The sequence below is a fragment of the Streptopelia decaocto genome, assembly GCF_964273445.1.
Source record: "Streptopelia decaocto genome assembly, chromosome: 2".
Taxonomy (NCBI): Eukaryota; Metazoa; Chordata; class Aves; order Columbiformes; family Columbidae; genus Streptopelia; species Streptopelia decaocto.
This window is the reverse complement of record NC_138655.1, coordinates 22,854,655-22,882,621: the sequence shown is the minus strand read 5'-3', so window position 1 is coordinate 22,882,621 and position 27,967 is coordinate 22,854,655. Positions and strand designations below refer to the sequence as shown.

The 27,967-nt window shown below is 36.4% G+C and overlaps 1 protein-coding gene across 3 annotated transcripts in view; it reads left to right on the top strand.

Moving 5' to 3' along the window:
- Positions 1–350: 350 nt before the first annotated feature.
- SPAG1 (sperm associated antigen 1) overlaps positions 351–27,967 on the top strand; it is a 38,137-nt gene continuing 10,520 nt past the window's right edge. Inside the window, exons 1-13 of one of the 3 annotated variants that reach the window (XM_082043814.1) lie at positions 351–404; positions 1,809–1,950; positions 2,531–2,690; positions 3,067–3,186; positions 9,104–9,171; positions 11,236–11,354; positions 11,842–11,947; positions 16,046–16,176; positions 16,828–16,934; positions 17,463–17,625; positions 20,792–21,220; positions 21,607–21,706; positions 24,131–24,283. In XM_082043814.1, coding sequence (XP_081899940.1) covers positions 1,811–1,950; positions 2,531–2,690; positions 3,067–3,186; positions 9,104–9,171; positions 11,236–11,354; positions 11,842–11,947; positions 16,046–16,176; positions 16,828–16,934; positions 17,463–17,625; positions 20,792–21,220; positions 21,607–21,706; positions 24,131–24,283 — 1,796 coding nt within the window. In that variant the 5' untranslated portion in view covers positions 351–404; positions 1,809–1,810. Of the gene's footprint in view, positions 662–1,808; positions 1,951–2,530; positions 2,691–3,066; positions 3,187–9,103; positions 9,172–11,235; positions 11,355–11,841; positions 11,948–16,045; positions 16,177–16,827; positions 16,935–17,462; positions 17,626–20,791; positions 21,221–21,606; positions 21,707–24,130; positions 24,284–27,967 lie in introns of all 3 variants that reach the window. The other 2 variants (XM_082043813.1, XM_082043815.1) reach the window with 2 other exon arrangements.

Below are 27,967 nucleotides of genomic sequence, written 5' to 3'. Positions count from 1 at the left end.
TGCTGCCATCACAAAGGGATGCAGACCTGCTGTGAAGACTGTGCTGGGGCACTGTATGGCTAACAGGCAATAGTGGTGGAGGCACCTGGGGAGACCGGTGTTTCGAGGGGGACTGGCTGTTCTAAGCTAAATAAAATACCACATTGAAATCAAACAGGTGCTGTTTTACTAAGGCTGAAGGCACAAGTGCTGTATTCCTGCCCCTAAGCCCGAGGCGGGGAGCGCTACGCTAGCCCGTCCCGCCGCTCTCCTCAGCCCCACTCCCGCCCGCCGGTGGAAGGGGCGCGCAGCGCGACCCCCGCCACGGCGCGTCTGCGCATGCGTGGCGGCGAGAGGGAGGCGGCCGTCACCGGCTGAGGCGAGGGCCAGGTCGTGTCGGTCTGTCGGAGGCAGCGCGATAGCGGGTAGGTGGGTGCTGCAGTCCGCCTCACGGCGCCAGTGCCGCTGCTGAAGCTCGGCGGAGCTCTTTGGGAGCCTCGCAAGGGCATCACTGCGGGGGCAGGCCCGTCTCCGGACCGTCGTTCCCGCTTCCCTGCCGGCGGCTGGAGCGCGTCCCTGCGAGCCGCCATGTTGTACATAGCAATGGTTGCTAGGGACGGGTTGGCCGCGCTGCCCGGGCTCCGGCCGTCATGTGAGGGGAGCCTTTGGTGTGGGATTTGAGGTAAATTCCTGAGTCCGGGGGGTGAAGGTTGTGGTGTCAGCGGCCGCTGGGCAGGGGCCGCGGGAGCGGCCCGGAGGAGAGGAGCGCGGGGCTGGAAACAGGGGTGTCCGTTACCGCCCGGAGCTGCGCGGGCACCCGCAGGAACTGCCTATCCCTAACGTTTATTGAAATACTGAAACGGGAGAAAATGGTGCCGTTCCTGTCTGATTATTTCCTGTATTCGTCTGTCTCTCCCATGCATGTCGTTCTTTTTCCTGTACTGAAGCTGTAAATTCTTGGGGCAGAATCCTGTCTTTATGCAGTACCTAATTATGACCAGTTATTATTTAACTGGTACTGTTTTGTAAACATTTTTGTGCAACTACAAATTAATAGTGTAATTATACTAGACATTATAATTGGATTTATGTCCATAACTGATTGCTTTAAACACTATATAACGTGGGGAATTTCTGCTCCATAAAGCTTGGAATCAAAACAGAAAAAGATGCAGATAAATAGATGAAAGATACAAGGAGACAGGAAGTGTTCAGTTTGAATACCCCTCTTCATCAGTTACAGCCTTACTGGAAAACATCCAGATTAGTACAGCAATATAATCAGAGGCCCAGAAAATGCAATTAGTAAGGAAAGACAAACATTTGGCTTTATTTTGGTTACAGAGAAGGCAAAGGTTATCATTTCATTAGATACACTGAACTGGTTAACATCATCCCTTTGAAGGGACCTGAGGGCCCTGTGCCATCTTCTCCATCATCCCCACCATGCTTGCTTAAAATAGGTAATACTGTATTGTGTTTAAAGAAAAACAGAGAATGTGGTAGGCAAAAAAGGTAGTTTTCCTTTAAACAGGCTTTCTGACTTGTTCTGCCTTGCAGAAGCACTAGAATTGTACATATAATTTTTCCAATAATTTTTCCAAAACATCTCATATATAACTGTACTTCTGTCATCAATCTGCTGTCAAGAATACTTTGTTTGATCAAGTCTTCAAATGTGACATTTTTCTTTTGTGGCAGTAGATCCACTTGCATAATAACAGTGTAGTAATTCAGAGCATGAACAGGGTTAGTCCTTAAATTAGCATTGCTTCAAAATGAAACTGAATGCCTATAGAATCACTACATTTTTTCCTTTTGATATTTAGTCATGGGTGATGAGTCAGTACCATTTTTGCTGGACCAAGGAACCACTAAAACATACCAAATACCTATTGCTCACCTGGACTACAAGTTCATTGAAAAATGCACAGATGTTAAACACTTGGAAAAGATTCTCAGGGTATTAAGGTATGCGTTATATTTTCTTAACTTCATTGCTAATTATATTCTTGTTCTATGCAAGTCAAAGGAACCCAACCTAAATACTCCATTTGTTTTGAATCTCTTTATGACTTTCTAATTTAAAAACTAAAATACGAAGTTTAAGTCAAAGTCATGTCAAAAGTGTCCAAATGATAATGCTAGAAATCCAATTCCTGTTTTAACCATCCAAAAGGTTTGAGTAACTCAGTGCCAGTTTTTCTCAAATGCTGCCAGTGGACTTTTGGTTCTGTCATGAAGCCAACTTGCCTGACTGTGGCCACTTCAGATGCCATGCTTGTTTAACTTTTGCTGAAAATGATGAGCATTTTTTAATTAGAACAGTGATGTTAATTTTGAACTCTGTGTGTGTATACACTGGAAAGTGGTTGAAGGTTAACTTACTGGAATTTTCTGATTAAAACCTTATTAGGTGATAGTAGAATTCCGTTGTAACAGGAAAATAGTCCCATGCAGTGACTGTGGTGACTACATATGCAGAGAAATATGGAGGACACAGTGCAGTGTAGTTCGTTTTTCGTAACTTTTATATCTTTGCATTTTAAAGGTCTGGTGAAGAGGGATGTTATCCTGAACTTACATTGTTTTGTGAAAAGCGTATTGAGCATTTAGATCCAAGGAGCAGAGCTCTGAGAAAAGACAAGCCTCCAGCCACAGCTTCTGATTTCACAGCTGAAGAATGGGAAACAATTAATGGTGAACTGATGGTAAAGTATAACTGTAATAAATTACAGTTATAAATAACAGTCAGTAATGTAATCACTTCGATATATCAGTCTTCCTCTTGTGCATAAGTAGGATGTAATTATTTGATTAAATGAGGAAATTATCAAATAATTATGTTGGGGGTTTTTAATTATTTTATTGCATTAATGTCACTGAATCTTTAATGTACATTTTAACTCTACAGATTTTTTTTGTAGATTACTTCTTATTCAAAAAAGCACAATTGCTTTTTGTCTTAATTGCTCCTCCCCATTAACAACAGTGCATCATAAGGATAGTTGTTAGGGTCATTATAGACTAGGAAGTATATCTTCCCTACTGCTTTAAGGTACAGATATGTTGTTTGTTTATTTTTAGAGCTGGGTGACAGAAATGAATGAAGATGATAAGAAACCACAGTTCCCAGGAACACTGCATGAACGACAAGATAACTTGCCTCCTGTTCGTTGTTCCAGCAGCTGTCTTTCGGCTAATCAGGTACCTCCAGTTTTCTAATGTATGTTAATTGTATGTCTTTCTAAAACCAGGAAATTTTATGTGTACAAACTTCTAGTCATTAAGCCTTTCTTACTAGATTTATTTTGTTAACCAGATTAATTTTGTTAACCTTTAAGTTCCATTGCAAGAGACCAATGCTTAAACAAAAGTGCCTTCTTAGTATTAGGTTGGTGCAAAAGGAATTGCGGTTTTTGCATTGTTGAAATTTGCCATTTGATATTGGAATACATTTTTAAATAAATGTGGTTATGTTATACCTCATTTTAATGTGCTTTTCTCGCTTTATGTTTTTTTGCTACTGATTTATTACTTGCCATTTATATTTATTTTAGACTATGGAAATGATGTTAGACAAAAAGCAAATTCGAGCGATTTTCTTATTCGAGTTCAAAATGGGTCGTAAAGCAGCGGAGACAACTCGCAAGATCAACAGTGTATTTGGCCCAGGAACTGCTAATGAACGTACAGTGCAGTGGTGGTTCAAGAAGTTTCGCAAAGGAGACGAGAGCCTTGAAGATGAGGAGCGTAGTGGCCGGCCATCCGAAGTTGACAATGACCAGTTGAGAGCAATCATCGAAGCTGATCCTCTTACAACTACACGAGAAGTTGCTGAAGAACTCAACGTCAACCATTCTACGGTTGTTCGGCATTTGAAGCAAATTGGAAAGGTGAAAAAGCTCCCTAAGTGGGTGCCTCATGAGCTGACCGAAAATCAAAAAAATAATCGTTTTGAAGTGTCCTCTTCCCTTATTCTACGCAACAACAATGAACCATTTCTCGATCGGATTGTGACTTGCGATGAAAAGTGGATTTTATATGACAACCGGCGACGACCAGCTCAGTGGTTGGACAGAGAAGAACCTCCAAAGCACTTCCCAGAGCCAAACTTGCACCAAAAAAAGGTCATGCTCACTGTTTGGTGGTCTGCTGCCGGTCTGATCCACCACAGCTTTCTGAATCCCAGCGAAACCATTACTTCTGAGAAGTATGCTCAGCAAATCGATGAGATGCACCAAAACCTGCAACGCCTGCAGCCAGAGTTGGTCAACAGAAAGGGCCCAATTCTTCTCCATGACAACGCCCGACCACATGTTGCACAACCAGCACTTCAAAAGTTGAACGAATTGGGCTATGAGGTTTTGCCTCATCCGCTGTATTCACCAGACCTTTTGCCAACCAAATACCACTTCTTCAAGCATCTCGACAACTTCTTGCAGGGAAAACGCTTTCACAACCAGCAGGATACAGAAAATGCTTTCCAGGAGTTTGTCGAATCCCGAAGCACAGATTTTTACGCTACAGGAATAAACAAACTTACTTCTCGTTGGCAAAAATGTGTTGATTGTAGTGGTTGCTATTTTGATTAATAAAAATGTGTTTGAACGTAGTTATAATGACTTAAAAATCATGGTCCAAAACTGCAGTGACTTTTGCACCAACCTAACAGCAGCATGTGTCTTGTAAAAATGTTTTAATTCTGATCAATAATTCATTTTTGGAACAAATCTCCTTAAACACCCTTTTATGTTCTTTGATTCACATTTCTAAGTGGTGTTTAAGCATATTAATTAGGTTCCTGTTGGATGAAACTGCCAGGAGATTTTCTCCAGCTGCCAGGAGGCTTTTGTTCCATGAGACCAGACAGGAGCTAGTCCAAAATAAATACCCTGAAACACAAACAAAGTGGATGTTGGGCACTTTGCACCAACTGCTTCACTGTAACTCTATATTGAGTTGCACTGGTATATATGTAGCCTTTCATTCCCCTTTTTATATACCTTGAGTTGATATTTCAACTTTAGCCGTAAAGCATACTTAACAAATTTTCAGAACTACAGAAGAAACATTTAATTTTTTTTTTCCCCTAGGTACTAGTTTCCTGATTTTTTTTGCCATGTATTTATCTTCCTGAAATCTGTTTTGTCTGTCATCAGTTTTTCTTACTAAATTCAGTGCTATTGTGGAGGGATTGGCAGAAAAGTAGGTGTGGGACATGATTTTTTTGAATTGTCAGATGTTACCATGGATGGCTTCAGGCTGATTCCCACTCTTTTCTTCTGAATTCTGCAACACTCTTGCAACAAATTCACAGAAGGATTTTTCTTTTGGGAAGTGAGAAAAGTTATTAAAGGATCCTTACAGGTCATGTGATATTTCTTATTAATCGTTAATTTGACAAATTTTATTGGGATAATTATGTATTAGTAAATGCCTGATTTGTGTTCCTGTGTTGTCAGAAACTACTTTTTGTCAGCTGGTACTTAGACATTGGACCAAGACACTGGGATAACTAGGCACTCTCCATTATGTCCTATATAAAGAGACTGGGAATTCCAGTCTCATGCTTTACAAGTGGTTAATATTGAGACTAAAGTGTGCTTTTGTGTTTGTTTTGGGTTTGGTTTGTTTGGTTGTCATTAATCTGTCCTCTTTCACATTTTGTAATGTATGTTCCTCTTGTCTATCTTGTTTTGCTGAGACGAAGAGTGCTACTGTAGATTTACTCTTGATTTATGTCTTGTATAAATGTTTCCTAGAAGAGAAAATAGTAAATAAAATATCATGTGAACTCAGTGAATCCACATTCACATATAGTCATAAAATGGTGTAAAGTGGTTTGAAATCTAGGATATGCAGTTTTACTGAAGAGCCTGTGTTCTCTATTCACAGATAAAATATTTGTTCAGATTTTTCTTCTCCTGATTTAAACAGTGCAAGTCTTCAGATCAAATTTTTCTTCTCCATACAAGGCTTAGATGTTAGGATTATTACGCAAGAAACCTAGATACAGCTTTATGCCTTATCTGTGGTAAATGATTTCCATTCCTTTTGTCCAATCAGACAGACTCTGAAGTAATTGTAACGTGTCCTGGAAGAGAGAAGAGAAGCCTGAAACTGAGTTTTAGAATTCAATTTTTGTATGTAGCAGTGTGGTTACACCACTACTAGATCACTGCTGAATAAAAAGCAGCTGTTTCTACTGTATACACTAAACCTACACCTGTTATATGAAATCTCACCAAAATAGGGTTTAATCAGTTTTTATTTATTTTCTTTCTTGCTGATAAAGCTATGTGTAATCTTATAATATTTAAACATATTTGCTAATCAGTTAGGACTAATTATTTTTACACTGGCATCACATAATTTTGTGATGTATCAAGAATAAAGTTGGCATGATAAATTTCTCCTCTCTGCTAGAAAGAAATTAACCAACCCTTCCATGATTTTATGTTGTTATTTGATTTGAGACTGTTCATCTGATCCAATGTATAAAAAGTTCAGTATCTTCAATTAAGCCAATTCTGGAAATCCTTATTGACCCTAAACCAGTGGATTGCACCAATGAGTACGAATTGGTTAAATGGAAGCATCTTGTTGTGTCTGTAACCTGATTTTCTTGCTGATACTAAATGTAGTTATACGTTTAATTCACTGCTAATAGCTTGTAACTTTGTATGGTGTTTTCTTGTTGATGTGAAGTCATGTGGAAGATTTTACAAAAATGAGGAGATAAAGAGTGAACTTTATGCAGTATTTCCTTCTTTAACACAATATGTAAGTTTCTGTCTTCCACAGCTGTTTTTCGCAGAGCCCTAGACTTCAAGGGTATATCTATACTGCAAAATAAAACAGGGCAAGAGAGGCCGCTTGACTTTTTCTGTTTCTAACTGTCCACAGTGCTTAATTATTGTTTTTGCTGCCTAACTTTTTCTAGGACAGAACTAAAGCATAGGTTTAGAGATACTCATTTCCAAAAAACTGTATGGATGGGATTTCAACAGACTTAAGTTCCTTTGCCAAACACAGTTTCCTCATGTTTTTCCAGAAATATTTCTGTCTTGAGATACCTCCTCATGCTACAGTCCAGGGCATGCAACATACATTCCAAGTTTTATGTTGTAGAAGTCCACTGTGATGCTACCCATATAGCCTTCATATTATATTGGATACTCTGAACTAAAAAAGAATATTAGGTAGCTGACACAGAGTAGCAATGCCTTAGGGCATCCCATGGGGCCGAGAGGATAGCCAAGGCCAAATTCTGTGTCACCTGAACTGAAGCCAGTGCATGCTTTGATCTTTGGTCCAGAAATTGTTCACTGAGCTTCAGACTCTGTGGGATCTGTGCATTGTGAATTCTAGCAAGAAACATTACAAGAGCAGAGTTGTTTAGTTTGGGGGTTTTTTTTAGTTCTACAACATGCAAACATACATTTTTCATCAAAGCCTCTTGGATGAGATGCTCTGAAATATTACTGATTAAGAAATTCCTGACTGTGCTGGCACTGCAACTTGGTTACAATCGCCCCAAGAATATGGGACCTAGAATTTTTTAAAATGTGAGTTTTTGAGTCACCGTTTCTGCCGTATTCCTTAAAGGGACATGCTGTAGTTCTCTCCCTAAATTAAAGTTGGATTAGTGTAAATACCTTATGACTTTTCTTCTGAGAGTTTTGCTATTTATGTGCTCATTTAAGTTAAGGATGTCTGGTTTGAAAAAAAGATTTGGTATTTATTAAATTAGTAAGTTTGTAATATACACAAGGATTCATATATAATGGTAACTTGTGTTTCAGGAAGCCATATTTAAGAGTTACCTCCTTGAAACATCCTGATCACTAAATGTCATTTTGCCTAGCTTCTTGAAAGACTGAGAACATTAATTCTGAAGTTATACAGTATAAAAGTTTATGTAACCTAACATTATATTTAGTTAGAAGTGTTTACAGGAAGGGTCACATTTGCATTATGTAATTGAGGCGTTTACATCCAACTGCAGAAGTATTTCCTTGTTACAGTGTCACCACTGGTAAAGCTAGTTTAAGAGGTTGGTGCTTATTTCTTTGGTCTAGTTTATCACATGCTCAGTTGAACTGGTACACATATTTAGGGATTGCACCATAATCTCTATCAAATTGGTTGTTTGAACCCACATAATTGTAAATGTGCAACTCTACGAACAATTACATTAGTTTAACTCAGTGAATGATGGATTACAAGGTCAGAGGAGGGCTGAATGGCCAGGACAGAGTAGGTAGGAATCTTTTGAACTGGCTGTTCCACCGTGGAATACCTGTTTGGAGCCACACCTTGCTATTAACTATTGTTGAAGTCAACAAGCAGGGCGGACATATCAGAAATATAGTTTCATGACAGAGGTAGAAGAGATGCCAAACGTGCCAGCTATGGAAATAGGTTCCTTTAGTGTAGGAGAATGGTTGAAATACAAGTCAGTCGAATCTGTTATGGGACTGATTGTTGCAGGAAGGTCCTAAGGATAAATTGGAGGTAAGGCAAATCTCTATAATGGAGCTTGTCTAAAAGTCGGAATGAGTGTAAGTCATCTTGGGAATTAGCTTGAGTGGAGTGTGAAATACTCCAAAGAAGCCAAGACGCTATTTTGAAGGCAAACATTCGTAAGTTTCTTGTGAGGGTTCCAGGGACTATAAAAATCTGTGCATTGCCTTCTCTTGGGAATGGCAAGCCTAGATGAGGTTACAGATTCAGTCTCAGTGTCAACCACCTCATCACAAGGCTAGGATTCCCAAGACTTGAGTTCTCCCTTGCTGTGTTGAAAGGATGGTTTGGAAATGGCAGCACAAGGTACTAATTAGGAAGATAAGTCTTCTATCTGAAAGTTTTATTCAGTGCCTCTGTGACATATAACAGGGCAGTGCAGAGAAGGTGTGAGGTTGAAGAGGTTCTCAGACTACGACGATATGTGAAATACATGAAGATTTTATTTTAAAAATATGAATTAAATGTTCAAGACTATGCTGAGGTTAGTCATGAATAGTGTTAGTTACTAGGAGTATATATTGCAGAAACAAAACAAAAAGTTGTCACTTTCCACTTTAAAAAATGTCTTACAGGCTGGTTGTATCTCTTTCAGCATGAAAAGTCACAAGACAAGCAAAGAAACAAGAAAAACATACCACGAGATTACAGTGAATGGGACAAGTATGTTAAATCCTTTATATTTAAGTTTTTGTTAAATGTTATTTACTTGCTTAATAATGGAATATGGTGGTCGTTTAAAAATATCCAGAAACATATTATTAAGGTCAACATTTCAGGGAATTAACACCACTTTGGTGAAACTTAGGTTTTCTGTTAAAATGCAGATGATGCATTGTACTAACATCTGAGAACAAGTTAGTCTATACTTTTGCGTATGAAATATAGCAAGTCAGCAGAAAATATAAATAAGAAGTGATTTTGTTTCAGATTTCATTTTTCCTTTCAATATCTAAGCTATGAAATCTATGGACATAAAAGCAAGGAATGAAAATTAGCTTAATTTATGAGGTTTTGAAAGCACTTCTCAGGTAACTTATAAATTTGATCTTCTGTGTATCTAAAGTCACAGTTCAAATTAAAAACAAAACTAATTAATCGTTATTCCTTTACTGACCCCCACTGACCTCAAAGAATGAGCGTGAGGCAGGTGCTTTAGTTTGCTCAAATGCAGTTACACATCATCAGAGGTGTAGACAGGGACTATTTCTAGAGTGGATGAAGCCTTGATACAAAAACGCTCTCTGCATTAAGTAATGGTGGCATGTTATCCTCCCAGGTTATGTAACAGGTTGATGTCCCCAAATTATTGAACACAGAGGGAGAAATGCACATACTTCTCTCTTTTGCATGGTAGCAGCTTCTCTCTAGCTCCTGAAATCTGGAATGTGATGCGGTAGGATCAGAGTGAGGAGGCACAAATTTCCAGTGCAGTAGATGGGGAACTAAATCTGTGGAGTTTGGGTTATTAAACCTTAATATTTCACTCTATACTAAAACCCCTACAAAACCCCTGTCTGCATAAGATGCTGTTCTTACAAACAGTTGTGAAAATCAGTTATTTTCATGCATGTATGTTTCAGAAATTGGGGCCTTCCTGCTCAAATGTGAACAAACAAAACAGGGTATCAAAATAACTTGGGCAACAATTTATTCTTTCATCCCTCTTTCCACTGTATCCTTTAAAGTAATAGTTTGGGGATTTTGTTTACAGTTTTATGTACACAATCTTTAAGTGCTTTAGCATGCTTATAATACTACAGTTTGTGAATTTTCCCACATAATGTATTTCGGATTATGAGAGTATACTGAAACAGAAGTTGTTTGAAATAAGTTTTCCGGTTTGAAGCATATCATGTTTTCAAAAGATTCTGAGCATAATTTCAAAACCTTCAAATAATTGTTTAGGCAATTTCTGAACAAAATGTTTGACATCATATTTTAAAAACACTTACTTTGAAATGTGGTTAATTTATAATAAAATGGTAAGACAGCAAAAGATCAGAATTAAAATGGAGAACAATTAGTCTTACCTGAAAAGGTTTTGAATTGGATACATTTCCAAAATTGTGTCTCTATTTCAGATAGAAATTATTCATATTATCAAGATTGGAAAGCAAAGGCTATTTGTCATTAAGTCCTAAAGAGAAAAGCAGTGAGTGTAGTGTTTCTAGATAGTGTAGGAATTGGTTATTACTGTATTTGTTTTATAGGACCATAGCAATATTTTTTTGATATAAATTCCTAAACACTGTTTTCAAAAGCTGCTTCAGATTAAACTTGGAAGTGTCTGAGAGTATTTTGAAATCTCTCTAATGTTTACAGTATTAATTACTTTGAAGCTGCTTCCATGGTATTTTGGCAAAGGTTAATATAGATGTTTGATAGGGCTGGGATTGAGCCTGATGAACTGTTTCTTAAATTTTACCTGTCTTTGGGGTGGTAGGCATGGCGAGGAGGTGAGACAGAGATCTTTCTTGGTTTGGTTTGGTTGAGTTTAACCAGAAGGAGAAAGAGGGGAGCAGGAGAATAACACACAAAAAAAGACAACCACACAAGGAAAAGAGATAACACTAAACATATTTTTCCTAACTAGTCATGGATTATTGAACACAGCCTTTATCTCTCTTTTCCTTTGGTTTATAACAGAAATATAATATTCCTTTCTTTTAGTAAAGGAGTCTTGCAATGCAGCATTGTTGAATTTGTTCTTTTTATTAATTTAAGGTTTGATGTGGAAAAGGAGTGTTCTAAAATTGATGAAGGCTGTGAAGAAAATAACTCAAAAGCAAGATTCTTTAGTAGGCCAAGGCTACCTGTAATTGAAAAGAAAATAGACACAACTGGTAATGTCTTTTAGAAACATAATTTTTCTTTAATTGTTATGCTGTGTTTATAGAGTGTGAATACAAATTGATGAAGCATATTACATTTATCTATTTTTCAGGCCCTAGAGATACCAAAAGTTGCTAGGGGGTCAACTGAGCTTGAAACCATATTTGAAAAAAATCCAGTCTTTGTGTTAATCATCAGTTAAAATATTTATGTTGTGTTTAAGTTGAGAGTGTTAGGTAAAGAAGTAAAGCATACTTCTGCTATTATAAACCTATGGTAGAGGTGAGCCAGCTGCTTTCATCTTGCATTCTGAATTGTATGCCTATCAGAAGAATATAAGTTTTTATTATAGCAAATAAAATACAAATTTGTCTTTTAGTAAGCCATGTTCCTTTAAACAATAATACACAGATTACAACTTTTAAAGTATTTTAGCTGACAGTATTTTGATTGCATCTGTGCAGTTGTTAGTTGTTTTGTATAAATATGTTTTTCTAGGCATGACAAAGAAAGAGAAGATTTTTATTGCTAATCGTGAAAAAGAAAAGGGCAATGAAGCCTTTGCCAGTGGTGATTATGTGGAAGCAGTGACATATTACACTCGGTGAGTAAATACTATTGTGTTCTTTTATTTTAATGACTTACTTGTGAATGTTATTTTTAGAGCAATGTAATTAAAGCAACTTCTTACTGAAGCAGCTAGTGACAATTAGATTATTTTCAAAAGGGTAAAAAGATTTGATAGGAGAATTCTTAAAGCACTATTGCATCCTGATATTAATTTTTATTTGTCAGGAAGAAAAGTGGATAAATAGTGAGGGGATGCAACCTACAGGTGTCACAAATTTCTTCACGTTTTTCAAAACTGTTGATATTCAAGGGCAAGTTTACAAAAATAAAAGCATAAGAAACTAAATTCACTACAAATTAATTCTAATTAATCATGTCCATAGGAGTGTCTCAGTTGTTAATAAGTAAAATTGATTTAAACTCTTCTTAGGAGAAGGAAAAATTAGGTGCTGCTTCATTATAACACTGTCTGTAATTAGTAGCAGTCCAGAAAAAGGTATATAAACACAGGATTAAAAAAAAGAGACTCTTGTATATTGCTTGCCTTATTTAGTGCACAGTGGACTACATTCAGACTTTGGCTTTAATTATGTAAATAGTGGTTGTTGCTACAGGACCTCTGTTGTATTTGTTTCAAAAGTAGAAAAGTTCAAGGTAACAGAATTGACCATAATAGGAAGAGAAGAATAGTGTTTCAGATAATGTATTTGAACGTTACCTTTGGAGAACTAGATTTTTTTTCTCTACCTTTTCCACAGTGTTTGAACATGATGCCATTTATAAAAAAAAGGTTTTTCACATGAGACCAACATTTGTTTCTCATTTGCAGATTACCCATCTTGAGACACTATAGGTCTGACTTGCAAAAGTGCTCACTGCTCACACATTAATGTTAAAGGAAACTCAATTTTGTATTTAAATCAATGCTTTGAAATGATAAGGAATTTAAAAAAACACAAGTTCTACAAGAATCCAAGTTGTCACTTAGAAACTGAAAACGTATGGGAATCTTGGGGTATTAATTACCACTGTAAATTGAGGCTAATGATATCGCACTACTGTGAACAGAAGTATTAAGATAATTCATGGGCTATGATATTGTAGTGGGATACCCTCAAAAATTTATGTGTCTGTGGTCAGTGCAGACGAGTATGGAGAAAATAATGAATAGGAATAAGTTGTGTGCAACAGCAATAAAATAAATATTGGACAGATTTATGTTTAGGGAGCAGCATTCATACTGTCACTGAAGGAGGCAGGGTTTTGTAGAAGAGCTTATGAAAAATTTAGCTGGATATTGTTGATGTATGTATGTGCACAAAGGTATTGATATTCACAGTGTACGGCCTGTTTGAACTGTGGCATTTGATGTGTATTTTTTTTGTTATTGACTTGCAGCTGTAACATCTTTCTTGTTTGTTTGTTCCTTTTTAATACCTGGACATGGATATAAAAAAAAAATTCCATAACTTTATTTATATGCAATAAATAAAATACAAATTTGAAATATAAAAATAAGTTAAAATCTCTACTCTTGGGGCATATTAATAAATAAGGTATTAATTAGTAAGGATAGGCAGAATTCTTCCTAACAGAAAATCCTTATATATTTGACCCCATGGGGCATTGTACGCTTTCTGAAATATATGATATTGACACTTTGTACTCTTCTAACTGGGCATTTTTCTAATACTATCAAAAAATCCTTATTTTCCTATATTTAGAAATACTTAAATAAAACATATTTTGGAGTGGATTGATAATAGTCTGAAGGGTTTTTTTGTGTATGACTAAGATGGAAGAAGAGTAGAATTCTATAGAGAAATAATCAGCGTACAGTTATTCATTCTGTTTGTCCTGTAATAAGGCCTACTATTTTAAGCTGAACGTAGAGAGTACTTTCTATTTTACAATAAACAAACCTCTCTAATTTCTAAAGAAATTCAAAACTTTTGCAGAGGACACGCTGTGACACAATTCTGTTATGCCGATGTGATTTTAAAATAAATAGATCTTGTCTATTTTTCTGCATACCTCTGGTAAAATCACTCTGCTTAGTACTTTCATTTATACTGCAGAATCACAGAATAATTTAGGTTGGAAATGACTTCTGAATGATCTTTTGGGCAAATCACCCCTCAAAGGAGGGCCAAGTTAGATCAGGTTATTCAGGGCATTCAGTTAAGTTTTTTATATCTCCAAGGGACGAAGATTTCACAGCCTCTTGCAGTGTTTAACTACCCTTACAGTATTTTTTTTTTCCTATAATGTCATCAGAGATTTCCTTTTTGCAACTTGTGTCTGTTGCCTTTTGCCCTGTCAGTGTGCAGTTCTGAGAAGGATGTGGCTCTTTTTTCTCCATATCTTCCCATCTCCATACACCCCTCTGATAAAGATGCTATAAACTATTGATCCCAAAGGGAGGCCATGAGTAGCTGGTCACCCGTTGGACTTTGCATGACTCAATTCTTTGAGCCCAGGAGTTCAGTCAGTTTTCTCTCTGCCTTATTGTCCACTTACCTAGACCATGTTTTACTTATTTGACTATAAGAATACTGTGGGAGATCATGTCAAAGGCTTTGCCACAGTCAAGGTAAGCAACATCTTCTCTTCTTCCTTCCTTCACCGAGCCACTCAGTAAAGCAACCTATCAGGCTGGTCTTGGCATGATTTGCCTTTGGCAAATCCATGCTAGCTGTTGCTAGTCACCTTCTTAACCTTCATGAGCCTGGACAGGAATCCAGAAGACTTGCTCCATCATCTTTCTGAGAAATGAGGTTAAACTGACTGGCCTGTAGTTTCCCAGGTCCTCCACCTTGCCATTCTTGAAGACATGTGATGTTTGCCTTTACCAGTCACCAGGAACCTCTCCCAGTCATCATGACTTTTCGGAGATGGTATAGACCAGTCTTGTAGTAACATTGGCCAGCTTCCTGAACACCCCATCTGGAACTCATGTATATCCTATTTTCTCAAATGTTTTCTAACTTTGTCTTCCTCTGTTGTGGGTACTGCTTCACTGCTACAGAATCTGCTTGTAGACTCAGGGACTTGGGAAGCCTGAGAGCAAACCTTAGCAATGAAGACTGAAGCAAAGTAGCCACTGAGTACCTCAAACTTTTCCATGTTCTTTGTCACTAGGTCCTCTGCTGCACTGACCAGCTGGCCCACAGTTTCCTTAATCTTTGTTTTGCTGCTGATAGACCTTAAACCAAACAAAACCAAAACCACAACAAAACCCCACAAACTTTTCTTGTTGCTCCTCACATCCCTTTACTAGTTTCAACTTCAGCTAAGCTTTTGCTTTCTTAATTCCATCACTTGCACTTAAATAGTGTCTCTATATTCCTCCTGGGTAGCCCATCACCACTACCATCTGCTGTGTATCTAAATTTTGTGTTCTTTTGGTTTTTGTTGAGATTGTCCTCCAGTCAAGCTTTTTTCACAAAGAAAGTATGAGAGTATCTTCAGTACGCTGTCCTTCTGACACTTCCCTAGTGCCCCTCTTCCCAGTGAACATAGGTTAGAGTCCTTGATTAGCAAGGTTGTTGGTTAGTCCTTGGTTAGCAAGGGTGTTGGCAAGGATTGTTTCGTACCACTTTGTTGTATGGATCCCAGTTTTCCTTATTCCTCAGAGATTATCCTGTTGTAAAAGTGAAACCCCTGTCTACAATACCAGCCATGCAGCAAGACCTGGATGATTCATCCACTGCTGAGTCTTTTCCTTCTACAAGCAAGATCAAGACGCCCATGTGGCCCCCCACGCTCTTCATCATAGCCTGCAGAGCTCTGTAGTTACTCTTGATACATTCAAATGTTTAATTTGGCAGTTTCATTCAAGTCTCCATGAATTGCAGCACAAGGCGATAGCTGAAGGGACAGATGAGCCATGACATCTTTTTGGCAACATCTCAGATCTAAGCCCTGGCAAGCAACAGACCTCTGAAGATGGTACATCTAGTTGGTGGATGGTTGCCTCTGGTTTCACAGGAAGGATTTTCTAACCATTATCACGGTTAGAATATCAGTGTTAGTATTGTTATGATACTGTTTTCAGCTTCCAATACTCAAGTGTTTCTACATTCAGTTTATTTAACTATGAGCCTACCATGATCAATACTCCCTTTTTCAGGAGTATATCAGTAATACCCACTGCAGCTGCATATAATAACAAAGCTCAAGCAGAAATCAAACTTCAGAACTGGGACAGTGCTTTGCAGGATTGTGAGAAGGTACTAGATATGGAACCTGGCAATGTAAAAGGTAAAGTAGAACATAAACTTGCCCTTCTATGTAGTATTTTATTTCTAGCAAATAAAATGCAACATATCCATCCATGTTGTTAGTTGACTTCACTGAGCTTCAGATCAAGTCCAAGAATAAAGAAGGAAACAGAGTAGCTCCTCAAGGGTATTGTAAGAGTATTTTCAGGGTCAGAGAAGTTTTATGCAGTCTGTCCTGTTGATCCGTAATGGGTTTTCTTATGCAGTAGCATGGAGCTAACTCTTGTTTTTTAAATGATTACTATAAGCACTCTTGTACTCATATAGTGTGTTGTTTCCACACTGAAGTATTAATTACCTTAAAAGTGACATGAAAACAATGAAAGTTGCTGATTAATTCCCTTCTGAAGGTAAGGGCTTGAATGTAGCTAATTATATTTGCATGGGAGGAGGGGAAAAATTGGAAAAATATTAAAAGATTCTTCACAGTTTATGATTGCTATTTCAAAAGGTGCTATGTGAAATTACATTGTTAAAAATGATCAAAAGAATAGTTATTACTAATACAGAGTAATTATGAAGTAAATGCAAAATTTTAAAAACTTTTAAACTTAATATGTATAGAAAAATAGTGTATTATTATATGGTTTATGCTTTAAATACATAAATAATACACTTTGTTCCTTTGTAGCTCTGATGCGCCGTGCCACTGTACACAATCAGCTGCAGAATTACCAGACAGCTATAGAGGATCTGAACAAAGTATTATGTATCGAACCAGAAAATGCTATAGCTAAGGTAAAGATAAATGAGTTGCATGTGACTAGAAAGAAGTTGTGTGCAGTTGTAGCATACAGCGAATACAGTTTATATTGTTTTATTGTTTGATTTGAGTATGAGTTTGAGGACACACCCAACCTACTGTGCCAATGATCAGTTTCCCAGGACTACATAGGTGCCTGTGGTGGAAATGAGGTACTTGAATTTGATCAGATCTTTTGTTTGCTACTTAATTGCGAGACACTGTAGGCACTCCAGTCTTCTCTATGTAATTTAGGTGCCTAAAATTTTGTTGCTGAAGATGGTAACAGTAATAGTGTCTTAGCTGATCAAAGTTATTTGGAAATTTCTCTCAAAAAGATCCATTGAGTGTTAATCTTCGTTTTGATACTGACTCTTGAAAAAGTCACATTCGTTTATTTTTTCTGGTTTTATATTTGTAATATTTTATAGTTCTTCAGGATCTTATGTGGATTATTCAACAGAATGTATTTTCTCTATATAAATTAGAATTTATATACCTGCTGGTTTTTTTCTATATTGCAGAAAAATCTGCTAGAGATTGAAAAGAAACTGAAAGGTTTAAAGCCTGTATCTGAGACTCAAGGCAAAGGAAAAAGAATACTTATTCAAGATATAGAGGATTCAGAAGGTGATGAGGAAAGAGGGGAAAATACAGAAGAAAGTGAAAGAAGCAATGGAGATAAAAGTAATGTAATATCATTTCCTATTTAATTTTAACATGAGGAAAAAAAAATACCTTTTGGTATTGCAGTGTTTATTCACACAGTTCATCTGTATTTGCTTGCAAAGAATTTTGCCTGTTTGAAGACTAAAATTACATTTACTACTTAAAGTAGATCTGAGTGTGAAATCTAGGATCCAGTTGTGTTACACCTCTTTGGAATTATTTCTAGAAAGGATATAACAGAAACAGATGGAAAATGTTGCTTCCCTGTGTTGTGTGTAATTTTACACCAATATTTAATGTCGGGAATGTCTTCCAGTGTTAGAGAACATTTTGTGCTCCCTAGCTCTTTCTCTTGCACAGATCTCTTGCCTTCCCACCATCACATTTTTCTGCATGTTTCCTCCTTTGATTGGCTCAAAGGGTGTAAAAATGATCAAGTGGCATGTAATTTGGTTTGTCTTTTTTTGGTTTTTAATGTAAGAGATCTGTGTGCTCGGAAAGTAATATTAGTATATTAGAGGTAAACAACATGTAACTCTTGTGCTGCATGTAGTTTGCAAGCAGTTGAAGTGCAGCTCCCATTCTGGGATTAGTGTATGACTAACTGCAAGACTGCTGAGATGAAGCTATTGGCACAATCAAAATATCTGACTTGTGGGAGCATGTGAGGCAGCTGAGGCTATCGAGCTTTGCACTGACAGGTTGCTTTTGGAGTCAGCTGAAAGTGTGTCCTCCAGCCTGCAACAGAATAACATCCCTGGGTTAATTTCCACCTTTTCTCCGTTCTGTTGGTTCTTTAAGAGAATTTGGCATGACAACTGTAGATTTTGTATTTTCTGTGGCCTATGTGGTTCTTTATCTTGAAATTAAACCAGTCTATGGGTTTGCCAAGTTAATTGTGAATATTAGACTGCATATGTGTGATTCTATAATGCATTATTTGCACACAAGTTTATGTAAAAGACATTTTTCAAAATCAGTAGGTATCTACTAAGTCTCCTCAGCTAAAACCCTGGAAGAAAAGGTTCAGGTCGCTAGCCTTAAATATTACTTAATTTGGGGTTGCTTTCTATTGGGAGCATTTAGATGACTAAGTGCCTTCTAGCTCCATAGGAAGACTCCCATTCTGTTGATGAATGGTTAGGCTTTTAAACATAGGGAAGATTGTCAATTGACGTCAGTGTCAAACATGTTCATGTGATAAACATAAGTATTTTTGAGATTTAGGAGGCAAGCATCTTCATAGATTACTCTGTGTTTTAAAGTACAACTGGAAACAAATACAAAGTTCATTTATTTAATAAATCTGATATGTTCTGTGGCTCTAATAGCTATAAGTAGACTAAGCATCTTACATGTCTTCTCTATACGTCTAATCATGTAGTCACAGTCAGTCCAGTAGTCCATGTAGTCCTGTTGTGTAGTCACATTTATTATAGTGGAGATTCGGACCATTCCAGTTGCCTTCATATGTAGCTGGTGCAGAGTGGATAAGAGTTGAAAATGTTTCCTGGCTTCGTAATAGGTTAATTTATTGTGAACTAGAATTAGGTATGTTGCTTTCCATTCTGCCACCACTATTTTTCTGCCACGCTTCTGGAGGATAAATACTTTGTGTAGCTGGAAATTTATTTTAAGTGAGAGATGATGTAATAAATTACAAAAAACAAAACAAAAAACTTAAAACATTCTGCTTTCATGAATTTATTTCTCTGTAGACGCCAATACAGGAATATTGTTTATGGTATGAACATGTAAACGGAAAGACAGTGAGAATTAGATTTGAGAAATATAGCTGTACAATTCTGTTCATGGTGTTTACTCAGTCCAGAAGTATTCAGGCAATTGGCATAACCTCACAGCTAAACAAGTTAATTATGAGTATTCTTATTTTCAGGAAGACTCCAAATGTGTTAAATGTTTCCTGTGTAATCCAGAATTGGTTCTGTGGCCTTCATCTTCAGGAAATTTTCTTCTGTATTCAGGAAATGACGTTTGCATTAATGATATTCACATCACGCATTATCTGCCTTCCTTGCTTTTTCTTTGTCTCTGGCAGTTGGGAAGATCCTCAAGAGTGTTTTGCTGTAGAATGTTTGCTAAACACACGTCCTATCACCTGTTTGTCTGTGACATACATTGATTGATTGATTGATGTACTTACTCACTCACTTACTCACTCGAAGTTTTATAAGAATGTCTGTGTGGGTAGAATAGATTTATCCTATCATTGTTCCCACTGTGGAATATGAACTCATTATTAAACACAGTATTTCGAAACAGAGACCACAGCTAGGAAGGATGCAGTTAGAGCTTTTGTCTATTAGGCATCAAAGAATTTATTGTTTTTAAAAACCTTATGCTCTGCCATCCTGTTCAGTTTGATTTCAGTAACATTTTGTGCATTAAAAAAATATTTCTGTAATTTGGAACAACCTCTAGTGTTCATCCATGTTCAATCAACCTCAGAAGTTTAGTTTGAGTCAGTTGGAAGTATTGCTCCAATATATGAAGGCTTGAAAAAATGCTGTTGCACGGATGAGCACATCAAGTTAGGGGAAGGTGAAAACCCAGCACCAAAACACAGAGTTGCCTTTCATGATCGGGAGTATCAAGAGTGTATCAAGAATAAAGAATTTATATATGTTAATATCTGTGATCAGAACTCTAGAAAAGGCGTTTTAACATTATATTTAAATTAAACCTTTTTGAGAATTATTTATAAACTTTTTTCCTTCTATTCTATGTTGTATTTGAGGAGAGTTTTGAAGTGTGCAATATCACTGGTTTGTTAGTTGTATCTTCTAAGTTTAACGTGCAAGCACATCCATTTGGTCACGGAAAAGCCAAGTATCAGTATTGTTGCAACGGCTGGTATTTAAGGAGTTAATTTCAAGGTGCATTCTGTACCATTCGGACACTACGGAACAGGGGTTCCCCATGTGCCCAGGAAGGAGAAATGAGATTTCATAGTAATACCTTTTCAGTGATAATTGCAAGTTAGCTGAAAGTAGGAATTCTTCTCTGTTCTTATGGGTGTTTTCTGAGGCAAATAAATCTTCGTGACATGAGGGTGCCTGAGGGATTTGGTACCGTGTTCTTTGGCTGTACACCCCTCTCTTGCCAGGACGATAGTTTCTTCTGATGATGCAAGCTCTAACTGAGCTCATTAACTTCCCTGCAGAATCTGGCGTGCCAGTGAGAGGAGAAGCGGCTGCTGGGACGGTGGCGATGGGGAACACACACCGAAAGTTTCGTACCAAAGGAGAGGGCAGTAAGGCGGAGGACAGAGAGACGAAGAAGCAGAAGGAATCTACTGAGAGTGGATTGAAAAAAGGCACATCAGAGGAGAACTCACAAAAGCATTTGTCAGACCATGAAGGTGAAGTTAATGGCTATTTACACAGTTATCAAAGGAGTGAAACCCCTAAAGATGAGAAGATCTCCAGATCGCATGGAGCAGGGTCTCAGCCAGTTGGTGATACCAGTTCTACTTCACTTCCTCCTATTGCTGCAAAACTAAAAAGTGAAGGAAATGAGTTATTTAAGAGTGGGCAGTTTGGAGAAGCTGTGCTCAAATACTCAGAAGCAATTGAATATGTCATTGGTCTAGGTGAGTGCAATACTTTACACTTAAATCTAGGATTATTGCTTCGATTTTTTTAAAGGAATTACAAATGAACTAACCTAGGTTATCCCTGGAGTTTTGGCAGGAGTTACTGTGCAGTAAATTCTTTGATTGTCCGTAGAGGATAGTTCATGTAATACAAAATATTAGGAAGGTGAGTGAAATAATCTTTTAACTTACTTGGTGCAAAGCTGTTTGCTTTTATTTAAGTGTTTGAATAATTACATATTCTTGGTGACATGATAAAGCTCCTTACAGCTTTGCATTGTCAGCAGACTGCATCACTGCAGTGCAACTTACAGTATGCAAATCTTTAATTCTTGAATGTCGTTTTAGTAATGGTCTTTGATTTTAATTGTAACTTCTTTTAGGAGAACAAAGTCCAGATGATTTAAGTGTCTTGTACTCTAACAGAGCAGCATGTTACCTCAAAGAAGGCAACTGCAGTGACTGCATTCAGGATTGTAACAGGTAAATTGCAGCCTCGCATGTAGAACAACAACATTCCTGATGATGATTAAACATTTAAACTGATATATTGTTATTGCAGTTTGACTTAGAACAATATTCAATGAAGTCTGATTCCTTGTCTAAATGACAGATGTATTTGTCACTTATGTAAACAATCACATGGAGTCTAGGGAAGGAGTAACTTTCAAATTGCTGTCTTAGTGTGTGATAACAGTTGTTAGGCTTCTTCTGTACACAGAAATGCATAGCAGGGTCAAAAATTTAAATATAAAAGCAGACTTACTTCAATTATGCTCTGTAGTAATTTATATGTAAAAGGTTTGTTAAGCCAGATGCTTATCACAAGGTCGGAAATTGCTTTCAAGCATATGTATGCTGTATATGTGTGTGTTCTTCAGTATTTGGTTTGCTTGCCTTTTTTTTGTTTTATTTTAAATATATACTTGGCATAGTTATAAACAGTAATTACAGCTGTTCAGGCGCTGAGCTAAAATCCTCTCTGCTTATCGTGGCTATTAAGGATACAGGAGTTAGGGAGGGTCAGACACCTTCAAAAACTTCTAAACACTGCCTTCCACTAAATTATTACTGTATTTCTATATGTTTTTAAAAATATTTTCATAGGTAGGGTCAGTAAGAGTGGGGCTTAAAATGCAAAAAAGGATCCCAAGACAGTTAGAAATCATATTAATTAATCAGTCAAATTTTTTACAGCACAACCCAACTGTTAAAAACAAAACCATATCATAAAAATAGAATATGCATGTAATTTTGTATTAACTAAATATTTGACTTACTGTATATATTCTACCTGAGAGAAATGTTTTCTGAAAACATCATTTGAAAAAATTGACTCGTTAACAATATTTTGTTAAAACAGATGCAGGACCATGCTGGCTGATAAAACAAGATGGCAAGTTAAGCAGCCATCACATTTTTTTTTCAGGAGGTCTGAAATATGTAAGACTGAAACCAGTAATTAAAAAGTTTTGCATTTTGTATTTTTACCAGTTGGAAACTCATTTTCTTAGTACTTAACAATAATGTCCTTATTGTTGTGCATATTTTCTGGATATACATGGACCTGTGATGCTCAGTGAACGCAACAGAGGTAGAAATAATTTAGAGACTGGGAAGCAGAACTGCAAAACTGCAAGCACACGTGTTTTGGGCAGTGTCAATTAAATATTCGCAAGGCAACATGACATAAAGGATGATCACAAATAGGTTACTTGACTTCAGAGTAAAAAAATGGTGTTTTGCTTATATTAGTGATAGAAAAATAAGAATTGAACATTTATCTTTTAGTGAATTCTAGCTATTTAGGGCTTAGAAGTGTACCAAAAGCCCTCTGTTGGATCTCTGTCTCAAGACTCTGGTTTGGAGTGCTGAGTACAAGGGGATAATCACTTCCTTCGATCCACTGGCTGTGCTCCCTTTTTAAGTCCAAGAGGCTGTTGGTCTTCTTTGCTGTGACTTGACTTTGCACCATTACTCCTCCTAAAGCTAGAGAAACGAAGATTTCTGCAATAAACATTTCCAATTTCCATTTCATAAGTATTTCCAGCATTCAATTTCTCTTCATGTTGCTGAATGCCTTTGAAAAACACAACACCACACAATATCATAGCCCCTACAAAACCCCTGCAAAAAAACCGTTACATTCTGTAACGGTTGGATTAGGGACCTCTCAGCCTGAATTACTTTATGATTCTATGAAATGTAGTTGGCTAGACTTATCTTGATTTCAGTATTTCAAAGTTTATCTCTTTTTCTCTTTACCAAGAATCATTGATTTATGAAGGGTAGGCTTTAATAAATAAAGCTTTTGTGTATTGCTTCTTCATATTGCTGGAAAAGCACGTGGTGTTTGGAAGCAAGTTCTGATTGCACAGTGTCAGGGGCTGAGCTCAGTGTTAACCAGATACACAACCAGAAGAGTAAACATACAAGATACAGGCAAAAACCTAAAAGCCAAAAAAAGACAGGTGTTTATTCATGTCTTACCAAATGTATTTTTAATGTACATACTTGCATGTAAGGAAGAAGAACAGAAAATCACGTAGGCAAAAGGACCAAATACCTGAAATCCCCATAGATCTAGGCATGGCTTAGGAAACATAGCTTTTGCTTTTGAACAGCTGCCATTACATTAATCTTTTCTTGGTGATGAAAGTAGTTTTCCAGGTGGAAGACAGATTTGAGTGGAGTAAGTTGTAGTTAAGGCACTAACAATTTCATAACTGCATGTCATTTAGGGTAGTAATATAAGCCACTCAGTCCCATTTTCCTTGGTTGTGTTACTGTAAGACCCATCTGAAATCACAGAGTTGTTATGTATAGTTGTATATGTAATAAAGTACTTTTATTAATATTATTTCAGTTATTCTGTTTCATTCCTGCATTTTGCTTTTGTTTTCCCAGGGCTCTGGAGCTTCAGCCGTTTTCCCTTAAGCCACTTCTGCGACGAGCGATGGCACATGAGTCTATGGAGCGGTATCGACAGGCATACATTGATTATAAAACAGTCCTACAAATAGACAGCAGCATCCAAGCAGCAAATGATAGTGCTAATAGGTAACTGCACTTAGAAATTTTCTTCTCGTATCAGTACAAATAGAAAAACAGAATTCAGTTTTGTTTTCCATACTTCCTCTGTTCTGTATCTGTCAGAGGCAGGGTCCTCCCAGCGAGTGTGTTTTAACTAGAGGACTGGCTGTTTCATTTAGTTTTCCCATAGCTTCGGATTTCCTCTGCCGGCAGTAGGTCACTTTCTGTTTTGAAAATGAAGTATTTTAAAGGTGTTTTTTACTGGTGCCCCAACTTGTTTTCTTTCCTAACTTGTATTTGATAACATCGAAAGTAATACTTTAAGGTCTGTACCTTCTCTCTGACATTTGTGTCCTTTTCATATTAGCACTATCCCAGTTGGAGATTTATATTGTGTGAATCCTTCAGTATGCTGTAGTTGTGTAAGCAGTGAAGTAACTTGCCACAGTGGTTGGCTACAAAGCTTAGAGGTGTAAAAAATGTAATTTAATATTATTTTCAACTTAAATGTTAATACTTCCAACATTAATTCTTGCTGCCAAGAGAGACTTCTCGATGTCTATAGTATTTTAATAGTGTAAAATTAGTGTAGACACTCTATTTTAATTATGTTCTCATTAACATATAGTAGATGCAGTAGTGCATGAATGATAGGATTTCCATTCCCTTTGTCTTTTAACAGAAAAAAAAAAAATTATTTATGAAAACAGAACAGTCATTAATTGTTGAGCAGGAACCCACATGTATGCAGCTTTTAACAATGGAATCTACTGCCTTTTTTTTCTTTTTAAGGCAAGGCCATCAGCATTTACGTTATTACTTCATTTAAAAAGTCCATAATATCTTTAAATATCTTTTTATTTGACCAGAGGTGGCCAAAGGCAATCATGACACTCTATCATCTCCTCTTAGAAGTCTCATTTTTGGTAACACAAAAAACTCTTACTGATCTCCTGTATCTAAACTGATAACAGAGCACTTGGATTGATGAGATAACTGCTCATCCTGGTGTCTGTGTGATTATTATACTTTTTTTTTTTTTTTTAATCTTCTTAGCTTATTTTATCTGCAGAAACTCTATTCATATTTCTCCTTGACTTGTAACTTGCTTAGTAATAAGCTTTTTTCCTTTTTTTCCCTTAACGCTCTTCCTTTTCTCCTCTCTAGGCCTTCCTTATGTTTTTAGCTTCACTGCTCATTACTCTTTCCTCCCTGGCAACCCATCACCTTATTTCAGCTGCTTCTTCCTTCTTCTCTTCTGGTAATTCATTTTTGCTTGCAAATTCTTAGTTTCTAAAGCATAGACCTCCTGCATAATTGAATGTTTACTATAATTTATTTTTTTAGTATTTTATCATTTACGAATTAAACTGAAATTGTTTATTAAAGTATTAATTTTCATTTCTAAAGTAGCGGTCTTTTAAAAAAATTAATTTCAACAGCAAATGTTTGTTACTCTACTTCCTTTTAACTTAAAGGGACAACTCCAAAATGTAATTTAACTTCTTTTTATATTAGGAATGTCAGGTCTTAACAACCTGCTTTTACTGGAGGATTTCTTTGTTTTTAAGTTCCTGTGGGAAATAGGATGGTAATGCTTTAGGAAGCTGATAGGAAAAACTCATCATCCTACTTGTGTCTGAGGGTGGGTTTGAAAAATAATGTTAAGGCTTGTCTTTTAGTGCTTCCCTGAATAAGCAGGCTTTCAAGAAATCTTAGAATTGAATGGATGTTCAGTCATATTCCTAATAAATCTCACATAAAAGACAAGCAGAATTTTTAATAAAAAGACTTTGCCTGGTCATTTTGCAATCAAAAGAAAATAATTAAGAATGTAAGTAGATATTTTTATGAAAAGTCAGCTGAAAACAAGTATAAACAGTTATTTGAGAGTTTATTGTGTTGATGTTGAATTGTGTGTTTTATTGGTTATCATGAGGTGATTTTTAGATAAATTGGAAGGTCTGTTTCTTTTAATGGTGTGTGCCAAGTCACAGGAAAATGCATTTCAAGCATGCTTTTAATTAGTGACATTTTCCTAGCTTTTTTGAACATCCATGGATTTCCTGCTTTGCATATTTGAATCTCCTCATGAGTGTTTTATTTTTTGCTTTTTGCTGTTACAAATATGTGGGCCAATATGTTTATGCATTTCCATTTACTAAATTGAAGTTTTATTCCAGTTGTCTCAAGTCCTTTAATACCAGCTAGCAAATTGCATTAGATAGTTTGGCAGCTGTCATTGCGAAGTCCCAGATAAATATTGTACTGTACAAACTTTTTTATGAGATACCTGTGCTTTTTAAACTAATCATGGCAAACATATATGCATTTTTTCAAAAGACTATTCTTAGATTATTGTATTACAAGAAGTCAGTTGATCATCAAAGACTGCAGGATGCTTTCTGTTGGTATTGATGAATTAGATCAGATTTTTTGTCCAACTTTCTAAGCCCATTATGGTAGATGGAGAAAAATTAAACAGGAGGTTAATTGGACCATGGTTTACTGTAGAATTGTTCTGTTACTTTCTATGGGTAACACCTAAACCCAAGAAATGGACTATTTTAATATGAATTGTACAGTTTTGTTTTCTAATAAAATAACCTGAGTAAATCTTAGGGCTGTTTAATTTATGGTGGTGTGCCACAGTTTTGTAAGAATTTAATTCAGACCATCATTAAAAAAACCCTATAGTTTTAGTAAAATTAGAGCAAAACAGAACTTGGACAAGCTGCTTTGTTGGTACGTTGTATAAAATACTGCTTAGTAAAGATTCAGGTAGAGGAGGAACCCTGGAAGGGCATATGAGGCTAACACACAGAAAGTGTTCTTCTAGTTCCCTTAGAAAACAAATAAAACAACTAGATAATACTACAAAATATGATATTCTGTGTATGAAGAAACAGACTTTCAATTCCAAAATATAAGAAATAGTATGTTTATGCAGCATTACTTAATTAAAAAAACCCCACACATTATATAGCTCTACAAGCTGCCTTTTTAGTCTACATCATTCTTTAAAATATTTTGGTGATTTCTGGTTTACAATAAAGAAGGTTAGAATAGGTGCTGCTTCTTGTATTGTTTTTTCGGTCAGACCTTAATGGCAAAAGAATTTGGTCCCGTGTGCTCTGACTCTGTTGCCATAGTATTATACTGAGGCTTTTATTTTGTTTTATAGCTGTTACCTTAATATTTAAAAAGAACAAAACTAGGCAAGCAAACTTAATTGAGTAATTTGTGCTCATTCTTTTTCATTCTTCATGTCAGATTCAAGGTTCTTCATAGTTTTTTTTAGATGTGTATTTATGTACTATGTTTTTTACACCTGTATTAGATGGAAATGCACCTAATATGCAAATTTCAGGTTTATTGGTTATCATATCAATGTGACATACTTTACTACTCTATTTAGAATGTTGCTTTGTTAAAGTAGATATTAGACTTAACTACCAGTTGAACTTGACTCTTGAGCTCATTTTGAGATTAGAAGACATTTATCCCACTATTATTCTCATAATTGATTAATGTTTGTTTTTTAAAAACACTACAAATATTACAGTGGAACCATGAAGTCTTGTAAACTCCCACTTGAATGGATTTTGGGTTGAACCTGTCATGTATGGAGATAGTTAATAAATGCATATGTTGGTTTAAGAAAGACTAAACAGTTTTTAATGTATTTTCTTCACGTTTTAAATGGGGACA